Source organism: Blastomyces gilchristii, assembly GCF_000003855.2.
Source record: "Blastomyces gilchristii SLH14081 genomic scaffold supercont1.3, whole genome shotgun sequence".
Taxonomy (NCBI): domain Eukaryota; kingdom Fungi; phylum Ascomycota; class Eurotiomycetes; order Onygenales; family Ajellomycetaceae; genus Blastomyces; species Blastomyces gilchristii.
In genome coordinates this window covers 3,900,087-3,920,647 of record NW_003101680.1, presented here as the reverse complement: position 1 = coordinate 3,920,647, position 20,561 = coordinate 3,900,087, and the positions used below count along the sequence as shown (strand labels likewise).

Sequence of the window (20,561 nt, the reverse complement as noted above, 5' to 3'; positions counted from 1 at the left end):
ATTCGGCCAATATAGATTGGCGCGTTTTATACATCACGTGATGTATTAATTGTTTAGAGACGCAGTGGCTCCTTGGCCAAACAAGCGGGATTATGGATTATTTACCTGGTGCAAGTGACATCATGCAACAACTGGATGAATACTGACACAATACATGTCTAATAACAAAAAATAAATCGAAGAACAGCAAGGCTGGAGAACTGATATCCAGCCAGCATGGGTAACTTAGGCCGAACGGAAACAATCCCCAAAATGCAGAAAAAATAAATTAAAAATAAATTAAAATACAATAAAATAAAATAAAATAAAATCCCGGAGATCATAGCATGCCAGTCTTGGTCTTTGAAATAAAGGAGAAGTAGAAGAAATATGTATGGATGGTATGCGTGTATGTACAGTACATGTACATGTACATGAAATGAAAATTGGATATGGAATGAATGTCCCCCAGGATAAGTTAAAGAAAAAGGGAAAACCACAAGAAATCATAAAAACGCCAGCAACCTACAGATTCATCCCAAAGAATTGGTGAACCTTCAAACTCTGCCTCATACTAAGATCCAACATAATCTCCTCGCTCCCGCCGGGGATCGCATACGCGCGCACATCCCGATACAACCGCTCAATCTTACCCCCCTGACCACCCCGAGTATAACTCAAACCACCAAAGATCTGACTGGCCTCTCGCGCGCAGAACTCGAAGGTAGTGGTCGATTGTGCTTTCAGGCCCGCAATGGCACCGCCCAAGCGGAACGCGGCCTCCGTGTCATCCATAGACTGGCATTGGAAAACGAGGTTTTCGAGCCAGTTGTGCGAAGCTTCGATCTGGCGCGCCATGTGCGCGAGCTTCATGCGGATCACTGGGTGGTCGATCAGGCGCTTGCCGAAGGTGTGGCGCTTGTGGGCGTATTTGACGGATTCTTCGTAGCAGACGCGCGAGAAGCGGACGCATTGGATTATTATACCCATGCGTTCGTGGTTGAAGTTCATCATGATCACTCAAAGAGTAGAGTATATATGCGTTAGAATTACGTTAAGAGGACTTGGGATATTGCTTCAAGAGAAAGGTGGGTATGGGTGAGGTCTTTGATCACCTACCTTTGAAGCCCTGGTTCCCCTTGCCGATCAGGTTCTCAACGGGCACCTTGACGTCTTCGAAGGTGACGTAGGCAGTGCCACTTGTTGACATACCCTGACAATCCATCTTGCGGGTGCTGACTCCACCAGCGGACCGCTCGATGAGCAGTACGCTAATACCGTTCATGCCCGGTTCGCCAGTCCGCACAGCGGTTGTGAAGTAGTCAGCCCAAATGCCGTTGGTAATCCATTTCTTCTCACCGTTGACAATATAATGCCTCCCATCTGGCGTCAACTTAGCCTCGCAGGAAATGTTGGAAACATCGCTTCCACAATCCGGCTCGGTAATGGCTAGACAGATGCGCTTATCACCAGACAAAATAGCTGGAAGGATGCGCTGCACCAACTCCTTCTTTCCATATTTGATAACTGGCGGGCAGCCGATACCAAAACCACCAATCAGGTTCCATACGAGACCACCGCTGGCGGCGCGCGAGAGCTCATCGGTGACAATCAATTCATGGAAGAAATCCCACTTCTCTGGCGGTACACATTTTACTTGGTTCTTGGACAGGGCCGGTTCATACGCCACACCCATCAAACCAGCCAGATAGCCTCTGTCTCCCATTTGCTTGTAGAGATGTTCGGGGATGGCCTTCGCCTCGTCCCAGTCATGGACATGTGGATCGATCTCGGACTCTACCCATTCCCGAACCTCCTTACGGAGAGCAGCGTGGGTCTCATTGTAGTACATGGAGGTGTACTGTTCAAGGGGAAATAAGAGAGGGAGAAGGATAATTTGTTAGCCAATAATGTTCTGTCTTCATGAACGAAGTCTTTTGTGAAATGATTAGATCTGCAAAGTGTAGAAAGGACAGAGACATACACCCTGGTACCAGGCGGGGTCCGCAAAAGGAACGAGGTCGCCATATGGCTCTAGAGCAACGGGTGCAGCAGTTCGGGATGCGACAGCATTTTCAGAATTGGACGATCCGGCCGCCGGAGGTGTGGCAGGCGGGGATGGAGGGGGTGGTGGTGCAGCTGCAACTTTCTTCGAGTCCAAAGATCCAACCTTCAGTTGGGGGCTGTACTTTTTCAAAACGCCAGCATTGTGGTATTTCCAAAATTGCTTCGAGGCATCCTTTCCAGCGACTCGCTGCAAGACTAGTTGGAGGCCATTATAGTCAGCACCGTCTCGAATTAATACATATAGCTACCAGCTCGGGCAGGGAACCAATGTTGCGGACCAACGCAAAGTACCACATACTCTTTTTTCCGCCAGGATGTTCATCCTGGAACTTGGTGAGGTCGTAGACATCTTCATCAATGATAATCCAGAGGTTGTCCGGCTTGTTGTGAGACGTCACAGCGTCCTTCGAGAAGACTTCAGACATTTTCTCCCCCCTCCCCAAAAAAAAAAAATAAAAAAAATCGAGGACTCCTAGTCCACAGGAATACGAAACACAATGAATGATAAGACTAAAATATGAAAAGAAAGGAAAAGTATCTCCTAGAGAAAGATAGGAAGAGGTTTGAAAAAAAAAAATCCGACAAGATAAATAAAGACGGGCGGATTATACTTTTTATATCATCATAAGGTACAGAGTATAAAGACAACAAAGGCCTTGTGCTCCCTTTCTAGTCCCAGGAGAAATACCCCATAATAATAATAACCACCTGTCGGCTGTCGGCTGTCGCATGTCCTTTCATTTCTCTCTTCCGCTCTTTTTTGTCCTTTTAGTTGAAGAATCTTTGATCCTTTCGTTCCGCATTCTGCCCTTTGTTGGCGGCAACGGGCACACAACCCTGGCCCAGTTTCACATGTCAAGCGCTGCCTCCTCAGCATCCGCGCATCATAGCTCCACCAGCATGTATCCAGCAGGTCTCCAGGTTCATGTACCGCACCACTTTCACGCTTGCTAAGCTCTAGTTACGTCACATGCACCACCTGCCATGTGCCCGGTGAAGCGCTGGAACACACCAAAAAGAATTCGACAGCTCTCCTTACTCTCCCCGTGTGTGGCGCTGATTCAGGAGGTCAGCTCCCATGCAACGCAATTGCATTTTTTTTTTCTATTGTATTTTTTTTTTATATTATATATATATATATATATATTATATTTTTAACAATCGAACACTAGATTGTGAGGACCGAGGTCCCAATAATCCCCAGAAAGAATGAAAGAATTCCGGTTTAGTGGATCGGTGCAATGAATGGCCTTACAGAGGCTTTTATGGGCATGTGAAACCATATGCAAATATTCAGGTTGGGATGGGAAGAGATGGTTTTCTTGTTGCCAACGGCGAAGCTATAGCTAGTAGGATTCGTTCATAATGATTTCAACTTGGGAAAGTCCTATGGGATTGAGCTTTGCGATGGTCTTGAAAACTATACAAGTTCTACTCTACTCCCCTGATCTTTCGTTAATGCCAAAACATGCTGTGTATTATTCTAGTAGAACATATATTTCTTTAATGCACTCCATATATATGCTACGAGGACGGAAATGCATAGGTATTGGGGGGGAAAACTCAAAAATAGAAATACATGTGAATGCTAGTTCCAAGGAGGGATCAAGGAGGGATCAACCAGGTATGAAAGCCTGTTAGCCCTAGTAGTAGTCGACAAAGAGAAAAGTCCAAAAGCAGGGGAAGAAACTAAGGGGCAACTTGCAACCAGAATATCTGGGGGATGTGGGGAGAGAAGAAACGCCCCCACCGCTTTCTGTGCTTCTCCGTTCTACCATTCTAGTGACCCGGAGAACATAGCAGAATTATTACATAGAAGCGAGGCACCACCCGCTCTCACTTCATGCAATCCCTTACTCCTCCGCGTTATCAGAATAATAGTCGAACTCGTTAGGCACTGGAGCTTCTTCAGCTCCCTCTTCATCCTCATCAACTGCGGTAAGAACACCAGCCGCCGCTGCCGCTCCACCAGATGGGCCAGTGACAACAACAGGTTGCTCCAGCGCGGTCATAGCAGCATTGATTCGATCCTGGATCGTCTCTCCAGCCGCTGTCTGTTTTGTCTCCCTACTAGCCCGGAGCTCGATGATCTCACGTGGCTCTGAGGGCGCCTTATCAAGAACGACAACGACTCCTCCGGTTGGCTAGGTTATTGACACAGAGCATTAGCATAACCACAAACTAAAACGAACGAACAATAAAAAAAAAAATAAGGGCCATTTTTACTTACGCGCTTGACGGGCTCATATCGCGGATCGGGGAAGGTTAGGTATTTCAATTGCGCTGGAAGGACTCGAGACATATTCTCCAGCTCATAGCCTACTTTCTCCTTCTCCACTTTTCGCTTTGGCGCTTCAGCTGGGGTTTCCTCCTTCTCGCGATCCTTCCCTTCGTCCTCAGTTTTCACTGCGCTCTCATCGACATCCATCTTGTCGAGATGTTGTGTCGATACCTTAGGAGTCGTAGGGGTTTGGTCGATCTCCATGCTTTCCCGGCGCTGCTGCTTTTCTCTCCGCTGAGCACGTCGTTTAGCCTGAGCTGTGGTTGAAAGAACAGCGGTCTTAACTTTCTCAGGCGCTTCATCCGCTTTAACCTGCTGTTTAGGGGGGTAGTCGAAAAGGCTAGGTCGGGTATTGCTGTGGAACTTAAAGACAGGAACCTCCAGTTTCTGGTCGACTCCGATCACAGCCGTAGGCGTGAAACTCAACGAAAGGAAATGCGAAAGCGGGAACCAATACCAGTACTGTACGAAAACAGCCATTCCAACAATTCCAGGCATATTCAAGTTGCCAGTCTGCGTTTGTAAGCTGATAGTGCAATTACGCCCGCCTGCGTCGATGATTCCCAGGGCAAGCGCACACCCGAATTTAGCCATGGCATCTTCGTGCCTGTCCCCGATCATCTTCTGCATCGTCTTGCGGATGGCGCCAACCTTGGGGTTCATTGCCTCGTTTTGCTGAACAAGCACCATCGCCAAAGAAATCAGTGCGCCCTGTCGCACAAAGTCCGTTGGATCCTTTAACATTGGTTCTAGAAGATCCACGGCTTCGTCCAGCCCGGTTCCAGCGCAGGATATTCCGAGTGCCATAGCAGCGCCGTAACGGACATGCGGGTTGTAGGATTCAGAAAGAAGCTCCACCATGCGAGGAACACTCTGGTGCTTGCGGAAGAGAATGAATCCAAGACTCATCACAGCGACTCTCCGTACGTCATCGCTGACATCACTAACAGCAACATGTAAGAGTCGTCGGACTGCCTTATTGCTACCTGTCCCGCAGTAAGCGAGGGCAATGGCCATAATACCACCGTAGCGTAGCGTAGGATCAGGATCACCCAAGAGGCCATTGATCAATTCATCCGCAGCTTCTTGTCGCCCATACATGATAAGAGCCATTCCCATGGCAACTCCGCGGATGATCTTTTCATGTTGCGTATCATGGGCATATCGGATCATATCTTCCAAGGCCTTCATGTTGCCACTCCCAAGCATAACCAGACCCATCGCAAGACCCACAGCTTCTCCATTAAGAGCGGAATCAGTTTCAAGGACAACTTTGAGGTCATTGTAAATGCCTTCATCACCGGTAGCCATTCCCGCGACGCCAAGACCCAGTGCTCCACCGTGTTGGACTACTTCTTCCGTTGCTTTCGTAAAATGTTCCCGAATCAAATCGACAGCCCAGCCCTCGTGGTTGGCGTAAATTAGGCCAAAGGCATACAATGAACCGCCTTGGCTATACACTGATCCCGCGCCTCCGACTCCTGCAATATTCTCTTTGGGAAGGTATGGTGCTAAGAGTTTCTGTCCCTGTGTAAGGTTTCCTCGATGGATCACACCCAGAGCCGCTGTAGCGGTGAACTTGGACCAGTTAACGGCCTTGCCGAGCCATTCGAGGTTATCACGGAAGAACTTGTCGTGTGTTGTTCCTGCATGCATGAAGGCATTGGCTAGTGTGACGGCATTATGAAAAATGGAGTTACGAGCTTCCAAGCTGTCTTTTATCTTGTTGAGAACAGAAATATCGGCCTTGTTGTTTCGGTATAGGAATTCCAAATTTAGTTGGATCGAATTGACTCCGTCGATGATGTCGCAGATGGACTTGAAGGCCGCCCGCGCGTCCTCGGATAACTTGTCCTTCTCATTTCCGGCGCCTAAGCTCCGACTGTTTGAAGTATCGGGTGCACCCTCTTGATTTTGGAGTAGAGAATCCGTTTCCTTGGCTGCGCTGCCGTCATGTCCCATATTCTGAGATTCTGTCTCGCTCGATTCGGGGATAAGTTGGCTGATTTCTTGTCGGACCTTTCTCAAAAATTCCTGAGTGCTGTTGTCGTACAAGTCGAAGGAAATTTGATAGGCCACAGAAAGAGAACGCGGGTCTCCTTTTTCAACGAGCTGACGCAGTATATCCGAAGCCATTGAGTGTTCATTAAGGTAGACAACACATTTTGCGATGGAAAAATAATCAGGAGAAGGGATTTCGTTTAAGAGCTCGAGAATCAATTTAAGGATCTGTGAAAAATCGTATAGGTTAGCAGAAATAACTCCGGGACCCTTTGAATAGCGTAACAACATACCTCATTTCGAAAGGCCCTTTCTTGAACAACGCTCATACAGATATCCAAAACATATTCCATAAGTTCCTCACCACTCCGAGATGACTCCCCATTTTCCTTTTTCTCATCCTCACTCGCACGCAAGATAGCAGTACGAAGGACGTCGAGATTCTTTGCTTCAACGGCAATTCCAACGACCTGGCGGTAGCGTTTCTCGCGGAAACACTGCTCGAATAACCTTTCAATGACACCATGAAGTTGTTTCTGAACACCGCGCTGGATAACAAGTGGGAGTTCACTGGGATCCGCACCGATATCTTCGCCACCGGTTTCCAGTGAAACTGAGTCTTGCCGTGAAAGGAGTGATTTTGACGGTAGGGCAGACTGGGAGAATGGAGTGATGGGTGAGGTAAGTCCTGCGGAAGTGCTGGTAGCCCCATTTGCGGTTAGAGGGAATGACGTATTCAGACGAGGAACCTTGTTAGCAGCTTGGGCGGAGTTCTGAGGTTTCGGGCTAGCAGATATCGAGATAAACGTATCCACGCATTTCGCTGCAGGAATGATCGTTAGCACAACAATAGTTAAACATACAATAGGAGGGTCAAAAAAATGTAACCTACATATTATGGTCTCCTCAAACTCGCCACCATGGTCCAAATTTAACAGCTTTCCGGCGCCAAGGGCAAACACCATGCTCTCATTGTATTCCTGAAGATGGTAATATACCTTGGAGGCAACCAGAGCCGCCAGCTCACGTTCCGGGAAAGATTCATCTTCGTAGAGTGCCTCTCTGGTAAGATTCATAACCGTTAGCATTCATCTAGGAGGTAGAAGAACCATTCAAGGCTTCGAAATCATGCCTGTTGAACAGCACATATGAGATACGTGGTCTTGAACTTACATTTGGTCAATAGAATCCGCAATTTCAGTCCAGAGCAGGTCAACTTGGGCGTCCAAAGCTTTGAGCGCAAACATCTTCAGCTCAGGATCGGGCTCGGAGAGAAAGCCGACCAAGCCGTCAGCGGAAACAAGCCCAACCATAGTGTCTAGTGATGCTCCGTTTAAAGTATTTTGCCAGAGACGAGGCGCCTTGTTGAGAAATGCGTTGTGAAAGAGAGATCAAATTGGGACGACGGCGCCCAGTACTATGAGAGAACAGGTCAAAGGGAGAGACAAGGGTAAGCTGGCGTAAAGAGAAAAGGCAAAGCAAAGAACAAAATGCGGGTCCAGCAACAAAGGTTTGGGAGGAGGTGAGGCTATTTCGTGGTCGTGGGAAGGGAGGTGAAGATAGTGATTTTGGTGATGTTGAGGCGCAAGTCGTCGTCGTCTCGGTCCTACACGTCCTGGAAACGCAGCGAACGAGGTCGGAGCTGACCAATCCGGGTTAGGCTGTCGTGGTTCCCTATAGCTAGCTGGAGGGTCACGTGGACAGCTACCTGAGAAAAAGGACTCGTTACGTAAGCTTACAAGCCCCGTCCCTATATAATATTCTTTGTGAACTTCAATTATCCTACAAATATGCTGCAACCGAGCAGAACAGAGGGTCTGAGTCTGCTGGGATAAAATGGTTAACTAAACTCTCCATCCTTAGCTATTCCAACTCTCTTCGTCGAGATTTCTTTGAAGGGGAAACGCGGCGAGATGAACAGGCTTCCCCGCACTTAAAAAACAGGATACCATACCCCCGCCGCCAGTCGAACAATTATTAATAATAATACGAGCCGTGTCAGCTCCAAGGGCGTGAAAAGCTGGTCTTATCCTGCAACTACTCGCCGCTGGGTACTGTACCATAGACAAATCCCGGAACTGCCCAGTCCCTTTTGATTCTGATGTGTAAATATATCACAGGCAGCCTTTCCGTCGCTCCCCTTTTTGAAGCGGAAGCAGAATTTAAGTTATTAATAAATATCTCAGAACATCCGTTTCATCATTTTCCAGAAAAACAAGAGCAGTCTCATTTTCTTCACAACTGTCTTCCCTGCGCCTTCAAACTGTAAACGAATCTATCTATCCTTCCTCATTGAACAGCAGCAATGGCTGCCTCTTCTCCAGATGGCAGGGCTCTTCGGCTCCGCAAACTCCATGTCCCTGGTACGCCTCTTGTTCTTGCAAATATTCATGATGCGCCAACCGCAGAATTCGTTGCCTCGAACCCTTCATGTCCTGCTCTAGCAACGGCGAGCTATTCCGTCGCGAAGGTTCATGGCCTCGAAGATGATGCGTTAGATCTGGACACGAATTTAGCTGCTGTTAGGCGGATTATCCCTGCTGCGCTCCGGCACAACAAACCCATCACCATTGACCTACAGGATGGTTACGGAGAACGGCTAGAGGAGGCCATTGAGGCCATCATCGAGGCCGGTGCGTCCGGATGTAATCTCGAAGATCATGATAACGAAACAGGCCAGCTCTTCACGTTTGACGTAGCCCTCGATCGTGTCCGTCGAGTGCTTTCCGCAGCAGCTAGAGCGGGTGTTCCAAATTTCGCGCTGAATGCGCGCACTGATGCCATCCTCTTGAACAATGATGTCGATGAAGCAATTCGGCGGGGCAAGGCGTTCCTGGATGCTGGCGCCACAACAGTATTCGTCTGGGGAGGCCAGAAGCGTGGTGGCCTCACCAAGGATGAGGTGGTCCGGATTTCAAAGGAGCTGGGCGGGCGGATTAATGTCATTGCTTGGCCGCGTGGGTTAAGCGTGCAGGAGTTGGCGGATATTGGTGTGGCAAGGATTAGTGTTGGCCCACGGTTATGGAGAAGTGCAAATGCGGGATTTGAAAAGGCGGCTGCGGACTTGCTTGGTGAATATGAGGCCATGAAATCGACGCGGAAGTAGGAGGATGAAGTCATTTTTTAAAGGCTTTTTTATGATTATATGTATGGCATTTTTGAGGCGTAGCGATTGTGACATCCAGGGGAATGTTCGTTAGAAATCCTACGCTATGAATTAATGTTGCCTAGGTTTCGTATCATTAAAGGATGCCTTGTGTTTTTGGCATTTCCCACTACACGTACTCCGTACATACATACAAATACACACGACTCTTATTCCTTACCACCAGGCACACAGCACGCAACCCAAGAAGGGGGAACGTATTTCTCTCGACACATCACGCTAATCGGCTACCATAACCCGTAGTGATGGTGGCCGGTATTACATGAAATGTGATAGGTATGAGTTGCAGTACACGATACGCAGCGCCTATGTGCCAGACGGGATGCCGAATTTGAACGTGGTGTCAAAATAGTTCTCGAAAATTTACACCATGATGGACTTCGGCGGAATGACCATGGCCAAACTATGACCATGGAAAGAATCTTAACATTAAAGATATGTTCCTTAAACACGTTCAATTGCGCTCGATTGACCATTCCGCTTTTTATCCGGCAGTTCTCGTGAAAGGCTGTTGATTTCCTGTGTCTGGGTGCCCTGTCGCGCCCACTCAGGCTGGGCAGCTGAGGACTGCGCTCCATCTTCCTGCGTCCACGGATCGCTCCGAACTATAGTCTCTTGCACAACGGTTATTTCCTTCTGAGGCGCATTCGTCCCTGTGCTAAGAATGTACTCGTCGCTACCCCAGGCATTGGTGCCGGGAATGGAAAGTGGATGGTGGACTTTTTTGCGCCCTTCCCGTGCGGAGCTTTGTTTTGTTCTGCTACTCGTATGCCCATAGGGTTGTGATGGCCGATTTGCGGACGTGAGTAGGAAACTGAGTTTCGTGCCGCGGATGAGCATGAGCATCAGCGGGTGGATGATTGGGAGGTTGGAAACGACGATTGCGACGAATGTTTCTCGGCATGCCCATCTACTGCCCGAGACAGCGCCTTCAGGGCCAGACTAAAAGGTGTAAAAAAAAAGAGGGGGAGGTTAGGTCGTGGATCTACTTTATGATGGCGGCTAGTCTGAAATCTCTCCTTTCTCCTTGGTTTCCTTTCCCTTGTTTCCCCCCTTTTTCTGTGGCTATGTAGTGGACTTACAGAAAGAATCGTTACAGCCCGGATAACAGCTGCTACCATAATGAAACACGCTCCGCTGAACAGTCCCATCAATGTGATCTTTTTGCGCAAGCTGATGTTTACCTTCCATAGTAACTGTTGCGGAAAATAGTTAGAGAAGCAGGATTGATTTATTTTCCGCTGCGAGAGGTGGACTCACTGGAAGTGGAATGGAAAGTAGGTAAAAATCAGTAAGGACATTCGGAATGACGACAATGAGCACTGCAATTTTGGATATCGTTGGTTGGCAAATGTCTGTCATATCTCAAGTTAGTAAATTATTGGTCCCAAGGCCTCGTCGAAACGCTGAAAAACTCACTGCCGGGATCAGGGCTAATCTGCCAATATCTCTCAATTGGCCGGCATGGGAGGACAAGACATAAAGCGACCATAATGTACGTCGCCCCCAGGATAACATACGAGAGGCGCACCCGGTTGGGCAGGTCCATTAATCCACTCCTAAAAATGGGCATTGCATTGTTAGTATCACCATTGCCATCGTGGTTTGACCTCTATTCATCTGCCCCAGATTCAATAATGAAAAGATCACGTACGTCAACCTGGAATAGAATATTGCAACACAGAATTTCACCAGCCACAGAATGAGGGCATAAAAGGACCAGCCTATAACTTGGATTTTAGACCCTGCGACTCTTTTCGCAAATTCAGCCGAATTAGGATCAAGAGCCGCCCGCTCCTCGGGAGTCATATAGCTGTTCGTGAGGCCATCGTATGATGCAACGACGATATGCGCAGCGACTGTTTCCAGCGTAAAAACAATCTAGCATTGAGAGACAAATAGTCAGCTCTGTCACTCCAATCATATTTCCACTTCCCATTGGTTTGGGTTTTGTGCTCAAGTGTGATCATCAAAAAAGATGGATAATAACTCACTCCGGCTAACGGCATCAGATAATCATCGAGCTGGAAATTCGAAGGTCCGACAATGGTCCATCGTGCGTACATACGCACAAGAATAACTACGATGCCGAGTGCAAGGAGAGTGAAACCTTCAACGTCCGCGGTCATTTTCGATTTTGCAGTTGGCAGCTCCAACGAAACGGGTCTCAGGCAAAAGCGAAATAGAGAACACTCGCTGACTTAAATGTGCCGATGAAAGCTCTGCTCATGGCGCATGGCATCTAGTTTTTTGAGAGTAAGAAGAAAGTTCGCTAATCTCTCCCCTCTTCTGGTGCTCGTAAAGTAAAGTTTTGATAATCATCATGCTAAATTGGTGTCTGGGGTAAGGTCTTAGAGAGGCAAAGCGCAATACTTGCTTCATGTGTATACTTCCTGATCAACAAGGGGGGTTAACGATTTCTGGGTCTGATCAGCATTCGCCATGCCTACACAACGGATTTGAAACAAATCGCGGAAGGCTCCTTTTCAAACTAACGTTAATAATAAGCCCCTTTGATGGCGCGGCGCAAATTCTGAGAGCCCCAGCCAGCAATTCTTCACAGAATCCATCCAACTTGGGGCGTGTTCGCTTGCGCGTTTAACTTCGTGTATAAAAGACCCACTTACACGATCTTACACACCCTATTCAACATTGTATGCACAAAAAAGGCCTTGCATTCAGTCTGCCATTCCTCATAACCCTTTTTTGTCTCCACTTACACAGTATTAAACTTTAACAGTGTAATTAGACTGTATAGTGGGGGTTGTAACTGTCATAGGCCAGGTTGGGGAGTGTGTAAAGTTGTATATGCGCCCACATTGTTGATTATAATAATATGACTCCTGCCTCCTGCAGTATCACAGTTGATGTGGTTGGGGCAAAATAATGATGACTGGTTGCTGTAAGGAATAAACTGGTGTGCCTCAACCTAGAAACTGTTGACCTTCTCAAGATCATCAGGCTGGCCTTTGGACAAGGAGAGGTGAATGATTTCTTCCGCCTCACAAGAAACGGGGGTGGAATGATTTGTCAGAGCAAGGTGCCCTGCCTTGCATACGCTGCAGTATAGACCGGGCATTCGTCAATTGCTCCCAATTGGCGTCTCTTTGCCCGTCTCGGCGTCTTAAAGGTGGCTGTGGTGGCTTGTGATAATGTTGTGATGGTGCATGCAATCATTCTAAGAAGCGCCGGAGTGGACAATTAGGGTTAGGGCTAGCTATATCCTATCCCTACTCTCCACCGGGCTAGTATCCTCCATATTCGGTACAGACTCCATACACAATAATACGGACGTAGGAGCCCGAGGTGCAAATCCCAGCCACTATGCGATGATCTCTGTCGATGGATCCATCTATGTATTTACGAGGGTGAAGGATTATTGAGTTGTTCGAATAATAATAAACTGGCGGTGCAATAAATGCGATGTTTTGATCTTCTCATGGACGATTACTTTCTCCTATTCAAGCAGGGTGAGGAGAATGAGGGACTCCTCAGAACAAGTGATGCCACTCTGAAATGCCGTTCCTCAGGAAATCATAATAAGCGGAATCCCCCCTCGCATTCCGCCAACTCAATACCCACCCACAGGGGCCAGAACATCCCGTTTCCCCACATGAAATCTCAGTGCAGAGAACTAACTACTCAAGTCACTGCACCTAGAGGCTAGAGGACGCCATACTTCAGGCGGCGGGGTGAGCAGCAGTTGGTTATCAGTAGTGGCCAAACTTGCAGAGTCAAACATTCTTTATTACTATTACCCCGTCTGACGAGTAGAAGAGAAGATCAACAAAAAGAAAAGAAAACAGAAAAGAAAAGCGAAGCTGGGTGGCAGAAATTGAAATCATGGCATCCGTTTTTGACTTCATCGTCGTTGGCAGTAAGGTTACCAATCCAACCCTCTGGCTGCAGTTTGACCTAAAATCGAAGCACAATAGGTGGCCCTGCTGGCAGCGCTGTTGCTTCAGGACTTGCGGGCGCGCCTGCGAATCCCAAAGTCCTCCTGCTCGAAGCCGGCGAAGATATCGAGGATAGGAATCTGCGCGTCGACGGCCAGCGATGGTTGACCTTTCAGAACAAAAATATGAATTGGGGCTATAAGACTGTGCCTCAAGAATACTGTAACAACCGTGAACTCGATTACTCTCGTGGACGCGGGGTCGGCGGCTCCAGCACCATCAACTTCGGTGTGTACAGCGTTGGTGCCCGTGATGACTACAATGAGTGGGCAAGGATTGTAGGCGACGATTCCTTTAACTGGGAACACATACAGTCCCGTTTTAAGAAGCTAGAGACTTTCCACAGCGAGATTCCAGCCGGTATTGACAGCAAGTATGCTTCTCCCAACGCCGCTGACCATGGCACATCGGGTCCCCTCCACGTCGGGTTTGCTGCGGAATGGGAGAGAGATATCGTGCCCACTCTTGATATTTTTGAGCAGGCCGGATTTCCATTAAACCCAGACCACAACTCTGGTAACCCAATTGGGATGTCTGTGCTGATCAATTCGGCACATAAGGGTCTGCGATCCACCGCGAAGGATTTATTGTTACGACCGTCGGCAGTGAACCTAACAATTATCGCTAACTCACCCGTTCAACATGTCATTTTAGAGGGTAAAAAGGCTGTAGGTGTAGTGGCAAATGGCACCCGATGTAAGAAATGTTTAGTCCCCGAATAAGACACGAGCCCGCTCACTAACGGCTTATTTTAGATCTGGCGTCTAAGGAAGTCATTCTCTCGGCGGGCGCGCTAGACACGCCAAAGATTCTGATGCATTCAGGCATTGGCCCGAAGGAGCAGTTGGAAAAGTTCAACATTCCCGTCGTGCTTGATGCCCTTGCCGTCGGCCAAGGTCTTCGAGACCACTACTTCGTTCCACTCATTAACACCGTTGCGGGCACCAACAATGATCGTCGCGCTTTCTACGGTGATAAGAAAGTCATGGACGACGCCCTAGAGCAATGGAAGCGCGACGGCACAGGCCCATGGTCAAAGTTTGCCTGTGAATGTGGTGTGGGTTGGTTCAAAATCGACGGTCTCACGCAAACTAAGGAGTTCCAAGACCTCCCGACTACCGAGAAGGAATATCTTCAAAAGGAAACCGTCCCGCATTACGAAATCTTAACTCATTTCCCCATCCATTGGTTCGTCCCGGATTTCCCAGACTCGGCTCTCGACTATACATGTCTGCTTGTTTTCCTTTACAACGCCCAGGCCCGTGGCGAGGTTACATTGCAGTCTTCGGATCCGAATGAGCCTCTGCGCATGGACCCTAAATTTCTCTCCCATCCGTTCGATCGGCGTGCCGCCATTGATTCGCTCCGTGACGCACTCCGTGTTGCAGAGCATCCCGCTTATATTAAAGACAAGTTGGCCGAGTTAGCAGCGCCCAAGTCTGACTCTGACGAGGATCTGCTGGAATACTGGAAGCAGAACATCTCGTCTAGCTGGCATATGAAATGTACCGTGAAGATGGGCAAGGCTGGGGATGCTGATGCCGTTGTCGATTGCAATTATCGTCTGATGGGCATCGACGGTCTTCGCGTGGCGGATATGAGTGTTATCCCTGTGCTGGTGAGCGGGCATATTCAAGCCGCAGCATACGTGACTGGAGCTACTTGCGCGGAAAAGCTTATCAAGGAATATAATCTTGCATGAGAACCCATTGAGAACCATATGTATGTACCGGAAGGAGGTGAGCACCACCTTTTGTCCCTGTGGGTAGAGGGCTTGGTATCCAGGATATTCTTTGTACACAGGATCGAATCCAATGTACATTTTCTTTGAGCTGGAGTCCTAGATAAGTTTGCTGTTCACACTTCCATCATCGACGGCAATATACATTTTATATATAAAATGAATGACGGGAGCCGTAGAGCCTGTGAATAGCGCTATAAAACCCGTTACGAACGAATTGAAACAAAAACAATTTGATCAAGCCCTAGAGAAGTGGATGTGGCTCGGATGAAAAAACAAAACTATAATCATTTTTCAGTGCTCTCGCCTTCTGCACGCTCCGCTCCCTTTGTGTATATGGCGGCTACCTCGAACCTTTCAAATAATGATAATTTCAAGTGAGGTGATGACGTGCATCCATGTATACGGATTAGATGCACCGGACTAGGTTCTTAGAAGCCTTTCCCTCCCTTGCTCCAACCAATTTATTTTCATTATTCCCCCAAAATAATCTGCTTCAGAACCTCCCGTTCTCCACTTTCCTCCACCAATCCCCTAAACACTCCATTATCAATCTGCATCAAATCTTTGGGCGCCCCAAATTCCACCGCCTTGCCGGCATCCATGACCAAGATGCGGTCAAAATCGGCAATAGTACTCAGTCGATGTGCGATGACAAGCAATGTTGTTGAGTTGCGTCCAAACTCAGAACGGATGGAACGCTGGATTAATGTGTCAGTGGCCATATCAACAGCCGATGTTGCTTCGTCGAGGACCATGATTTTCGGTTGCGAAACAATGGCACGGGCTAGGCAGAGCAGTTGTCTCTGGCCTTGAGAAAGATTTAGCCCACCTTCGGAAATGGTGGAGTCTAAATTTCTGAAAATGTTCGCGTTAGCGTTGGCCGCAGCAGTAGAGCAGGATTCTCCACTGATCAGTGTTGGAGTAGTCGACCCTGTGCTTGTTTGGGGAGGTGAGGAGGATGAGCAGGGCTGGGTAGACGTGGCGCTTTCGACGAGCGAGCTGGGAACAAGGTGCACACGTTCTAAAGCGTCGCGTAACTGCGTGTCGCTGAATTCTTCAAACGGATCTAGGTTTGACCTTATGGTTCCGGAAAACAGAACAGGGTCCTGAGGTATGATGGCAAGGCGGCTTCTGAGATCATGGAGCTTGATCTTGGATACATCAATACCATCAACGTGAATAGTCCCCCCGCGAGCTTCCAGGAAACGGAAAAGTGCTAGAGTTAATGATGACTTCCCTGCCCCGGTACGGCCAACAACACCAACGCGCTGGTTTTTTTCTACCTTGAATGACAAACCCTTGAGGACTGGAGGCAAGTCGGGGGCATAGGCAATCACGAGATCTGACACTTCAAGTCGACCAGCGGTAGGCCAGCCAGCAGGTGCACTAAACCCGTCTTGAGGTTCGATATCGATCTCGGAATATTCAATCACCCTTTCCGTAGCGTTCATGTTCAGTTCTATGTTCGTATATTCACGCAACGCATATGCGATCGCATTAGTATATTGCATGGCAAAACTGAGGGCAAAGCCAGCCAGAGAGGCATCGATGCCTTTCATGGATACCACCAGCGCTGCAGTAATAACAGCAAAAATGGACCCAATAGTACTCATGCGGAAACCAAGCCATCTGTTGAAGAGCCATAAGTGCCAGTAGGCTTGAGCGTGACGATCAATCTTCGTGAACATTCGATTAATGTACGTTGGAACTTTTCCAAAGGCACGGATAGTTGTCAATCCGGTCAGGGCAGTTCCGAATTGTTCGTATACTGGGCTCTTTACTGTGCTCTCCAAGCGTTTGATCTCCCGAGCGCCATCGAGGTAGTAGAGTGAATAATACAAACTGATCGCAAGAAGAACCATGGCGAACAATATAAGAATAGGCGAGACGAGTAATCCGGCTGCCATAATTCCAAGTACTTGAAGGACGTGGTAAAGCATTGAACCAAAATCACTACCTAGCCGAGAATCGATCATGTTGAAATCCGCTGTGAAACGATTTAGGATCCGTCCAACAGGTATCGTGTCAAGCCAACGAAGTGGTGCTCTCAACACGGCATAGGTAAGCCGATCAAATAGGTTACGAGAGGCGTTAATAGAGGCATTGAAGAAAAGGCCGTATCTCAAAGGGCCTAGAACACATGTTATAAGGGATAGCCCAACATATATCCCCAAATAATACAAAAGGGAAGCATTTGGCGATGCCGGTTCGCTCCTCTTCACGATATGCGTCATTACAGAGAGGTTTCCTTCCGTTGTGGAAGCGCTTGACGATCGAGTCCAAATGCTTATCCACCATGACTAGGAATAAGTTAGCAAAAGATACGTAAATTTCAAGGAATCAAATAAGTAGAGACTGCGACATACACGTCCAACTGTCATTATAATGTAAGCCAAAAATGCGAATGCAACGAAAAGCCAATACCATATGTTCCCTCCACTCTGAAAGTAGGTTTTATAATGAGCCACTTTAACGGAGCCGGTTTCACGCCATTCGTCTTGCTGGAACTTAGCCGGGACCTTATTGCTTTTAACAGCAGCGTCACTTGTCACTGCGTTGGTGTGTGCCTGCGGTCCACGGGATAAAACTTTGTGTAGGCCATCTTCCCCTTCACCAAGTCCGTCTATATTTTCCTCAACTTCATCACTTTGTCTTGCTGCCTCATTAGCCTTGTCAGCTAGAATTTCTGTTAGCTCTCCAGTTCTCCTCAGCTCGTCCACAGTACCCGCGTGTCCAACGGTGTCATTTTGAAGATATACAGAGTAATCCGTTTCGCCAAGGCACAGTGCCACATGATGGGTAACGAGTATACGCGTCCTTCCTCGGCCAAGTTCTCCTGTTAGGGCATGTACATGGAGATGCCGGCCTGTGTGGGCATCCAACGCACTAAACAAGTCATCCATGATAAGAATACCGGCGCGAGAATAAAGGGCGCGTGCAAATGATATCCGCCATTTCTGGCCTCCACTGAGATTTATCCCATTGGCGCCAATGTCAGTGAGTTCCCCATCAGGTAACATATCAAGATCTTTCTCCAAAGCGCACGCGAATAAAACTTTATGATATCGCTCTGAGTCAAGCGGAAGTCCAAAAAGAATATTATCCTTAATTGTCGCATTTTCGATCCACGGTATTTGAGCCACGTAGGCAATTGCTGAGTCGATAATCCAGTTCTCTTTGTTCGCGTTGTCGTTAAATCTATCTTCAAGGGGCGGAGCTTCTGGGACGCGAACGGCGCCACTCAGTATGTCAGATTCGCCCAGGATAGACGCGATGAGCAAGCTTTTACCAGAGCCCGTTTTACCAGAAATAACACTGAGGCCTTTGGGTGGGAAGCTTAAGCTGATATCTTGGAGGCTGAATCTGCCATCGGTTTCGTCGGCATCTTCTACCGGCCAAGCAATGGTGGCCTTCTCAAAGCAAATATGATCGGAGGGAAGTGTATTGTGGCCTTTCTCAGCAGAGGTCAAGAATTTTTCAATTCTTCCAGCGCTCACCCAAGCCTCGATGAAATCCGTTATTAGCTCAGGGAGTATGGCAAGCGTCAGCTCCAGGGACGAGAAGATGGACACGGTGGTGAAGGCAACCGATGCGGCTAATTCGCCATTTAACTTATAATAAACTCCTAGGGAAACGGCGGAAAGCATCACTGGACCCATGATCCAAATACCGATGAGGACGATGTCATAGCGAAACACCGCCCACTGTGCATTTAGTTCTGCCTTCCGTATATCTCCAATTTTACGTTGCCATTGGTTCTCAAGTGCCGAGAACTTAATTTGACGGATTCCCTGGAGAACTTCGGTTATGACGACCATTTTTTGGTCACGGAATTTCATCAAAGAAATTTGGCTACCTGAATATTTGCTTGCGACGAAAATGTTGACTGGAGTCACCACAACAGAGACCAGAAGCCCTGAGCAAAGACTTTTCCAACCTATCAGCAGCCCCAAAATTGTAAAGGCGACGGTAAGTTTAATAGTGGTCGAGGGAATGAAATAATTGTAAGCGGCAAAATCGGAAATTCGTTTTGCGTCAACAGCAACAAGGTTGATAGTGCCTTGGTTAGTCTTCTGGTTATCATCTTCAGCATCAGCGTCATCTTTCAATGTCTGATTGCCGTTTTGGTTTGAGCCCTGATCGTCCGGGCTGCTCGAGGCTTGTGAGCCTTTCACGTTCTTCCGACGCATAGATTTCGTAAATACTACAGCGGCTACTTGTTCATAGACAGGGATGCACAGCTTCGCGAACGAGACCCAATAAAGCCAGGACTCAATTGTGGAAAAAACCAATGTCGACATCCCTAGCGCAAAAACCAACCACCAAGCTTCGGACGAATTCCACTCGCCACGACTACGTGCCTCTAGCGCACGAAGAATTTGAAGTAGGCAAATCTGGGGGGCAAAGCTCAGGAGAGCGGATATAACGACCAACACAAATTGTACAAGCAGAGGTGAAAGATAAACGCGTATCAACACCTTCCAGAGACGGGGGGACTTGTTCTTTGTCTTATCAAACGCTTCGAGAAGAGATTTGGCGCGAGTTGGATAATCTAGCTGAGGAAGATATTCAACATCTAGTGTTTTAGTTCGCCGTATCTCTTTGAGCAATCCACTTGGCCAGCTAAAAGTTAAACGGCCAATCCAAGATGTTGTATACTGGGCATCCACAACTTTTCCATTTCTGAAAACATCTGGCCGACGGGGGAGAAGGACGGAGACGCAAGCACAGATGAAGGCAATCACAAGCTGCACCAATACCAGAGCGCCGCGGGCGTCGCTCAGATCGAGATAATTGGAGTTGGGATAAATAAAAAATGTCTGCATAGTGATAAGTACTATATAGAGGAGGGTTGACGTCGATATATAGAGCCCGATAGTAAACTTTTTGGTTGGAGATGGCTCAACAAGAAGTGCAATGGAATTCAGTACGACCAAAACCTAGAACTCCAAGTCAGTGTGGGACGTGTCGAAGAATGACTGGAAAATATAAGGCATTCATACCCATATAGAAAGCTGAAGCCATGGCTCAATCGTGCGTAAACGGTCCTCCGAAATAGTTGACAAGACAGCCTGTGCCAAAGATACTAGGAGGCCAATAATCGAAAAACATATGATCGACACATAGTACGCTTTCTGTGAAAATCTTTGGATGGACTCTTCCGTAGCAGCTCCATCTCGATCCTGATATATTTCCTGGAGAGCGATATATCCGACTCGACTTCGAAGAGATAACCGGGATAATATTGCCAACAGGCCAGAAATTGTACAGAGAGCAACGACAATAAGGCCAGAAGTTCCTATAAGAAGAGAAGCAGTGTGCTCCTCGATCATGATGGCCAGTATGATTTATTAAGGAAGCCGGCCC

At 47.9% G+C, this 20,561-nt stretch overlaps 6 protein-coding genes across 6 annotated transcripts; 2 read left to right on the top strand and 4 right to left on the bottom strand.

Moving 5' to 3' along the window:
* Positions 1-61: 61 nt before the first annotated feature.
* BDBG_02438 (acyl-CoA dehydrogenase) lies at positions 62-2,482 on the bottom strand. The gene is made up of 3 exons (XM_031720788.1): positions 2,345-2,482; positions 1,964-2,241; positions 62-1,840 (listed from the first exon to the last, which is right to left on the bottom strand). The coding sequence occupies exons 1-3, from the start codon at positions 2,469-2,471 to the stop codon at positions 1,091-1,093; spliced, it is 1,155 nt and encodes a 384-aa protein (XP_031577072.1). The 5' UTR covers positions 2,472-2,482; the 3' UTR covers positions 62-1,090.
* Positions 2,483-3,220: 738 nt separating this feature from the next.
* On the bottom strand, positions 3,221-8,287 carry BDBG_02437 (26S proteasome regulatory subunit N2). The gene is made up of 5 exons (XM_002627720.2): positions 7,502-8,287; positions 7,221-7,390; positions 6,622-7,151; positions 4,277-6,556; positions 3,221-4,190 (listed from the first exon to the last, which is right to left on the bottom strand). Exons 1-5 carry the CDS (start codon positions 7,639-7,641, stop codon positions 3,900-3,902), a joined length of 3,411 nt encoding a protein of 1,136 aa, XP_002627766.1. The 5' UTR covers positions 7,642-8,287; the 3' UTR covers positions 3,221-3,899.
* Positions 8,092-11,958, top strand: BDBG_02436 (PEP phosphonomutase). The gene is made up of 3 exons (XM_031720787.1): positions 8,092-10,771; positions 11,507-11,761; positions 11,843-11,958. Exon 1 carries the CDS (start codon positions 8,634-8,636, stop codon positions 9,432-9,434), a length of 801 nt encoding a protein of 266 aa, XP_031577071.1. The 5' UTR covers positions 8,092-8,633; the 3' UTR covers positions 9,435-10,771; positions 11,507-11,761; positions 11,843-11,958.
* Positions 9,939-11,623, bottom strand: BDBG_02435 (uncharacterized protein; the record flags this gene model as incomplete). Its single annotated transcript, XM_002627718.1, has 6 exons — positions 9,939-10,436; positions 10,577-10,690; positions 10,755-10,849; positions 10,914-11,053; positions 11,149-11,375; positions 11,489-11,623. 6 exons carry the CDS (start codon positions 11,621-11,623, stop codon positions 9,939-9,941), a joined length of 1,209 nt encoding a protein of 402 aa, XP_002627764.1.
* An 835-nt stretch (positions 11,959-12,793) lies between the features above and the next one.
* On the top strand, positions 12,794-18,139 carry BDBG_02434 (glucose-methanol-choline oxidoreductase). The gene is made up of 3 exons (XM_002627717.2): positions 12,794-13,371; positions 13,430-14,146; positions 14,206-18,139. The coding sequence occupies exons 1-3, from the start codon at positions 13,338-13,340 to the stop codon at positions 15,150-15,152; spliced, it is 1,698 nt and encodes a 565-aa protein (XP_002627763.1). The 5' UTR covers positions 12,794-13,337; the 3' UTR covers positions 15,153-18,139.
* BDBG_02433 (ABC bile acid transporter) lies at positions 15,665-20,527 on the bottom strand (the record flags this gene model as incomplete). Its single annotated transcript, XM_031720786.1, has 3 exons — positions 15,665-17,494; positions 17,561-20,134; positions 20,198-20,527. The coding sequence occupies 3 exons, from the start codon at positions 20,525-20,527 to the stop codon at positions 15,665-15,667; spliced, it is 4,734 nt and encodes a 1,577-aa protein (XP_031577070.1).
* Between the last annotated feature and the right edge of the window lie 34 nt (positions 20,528-20,561).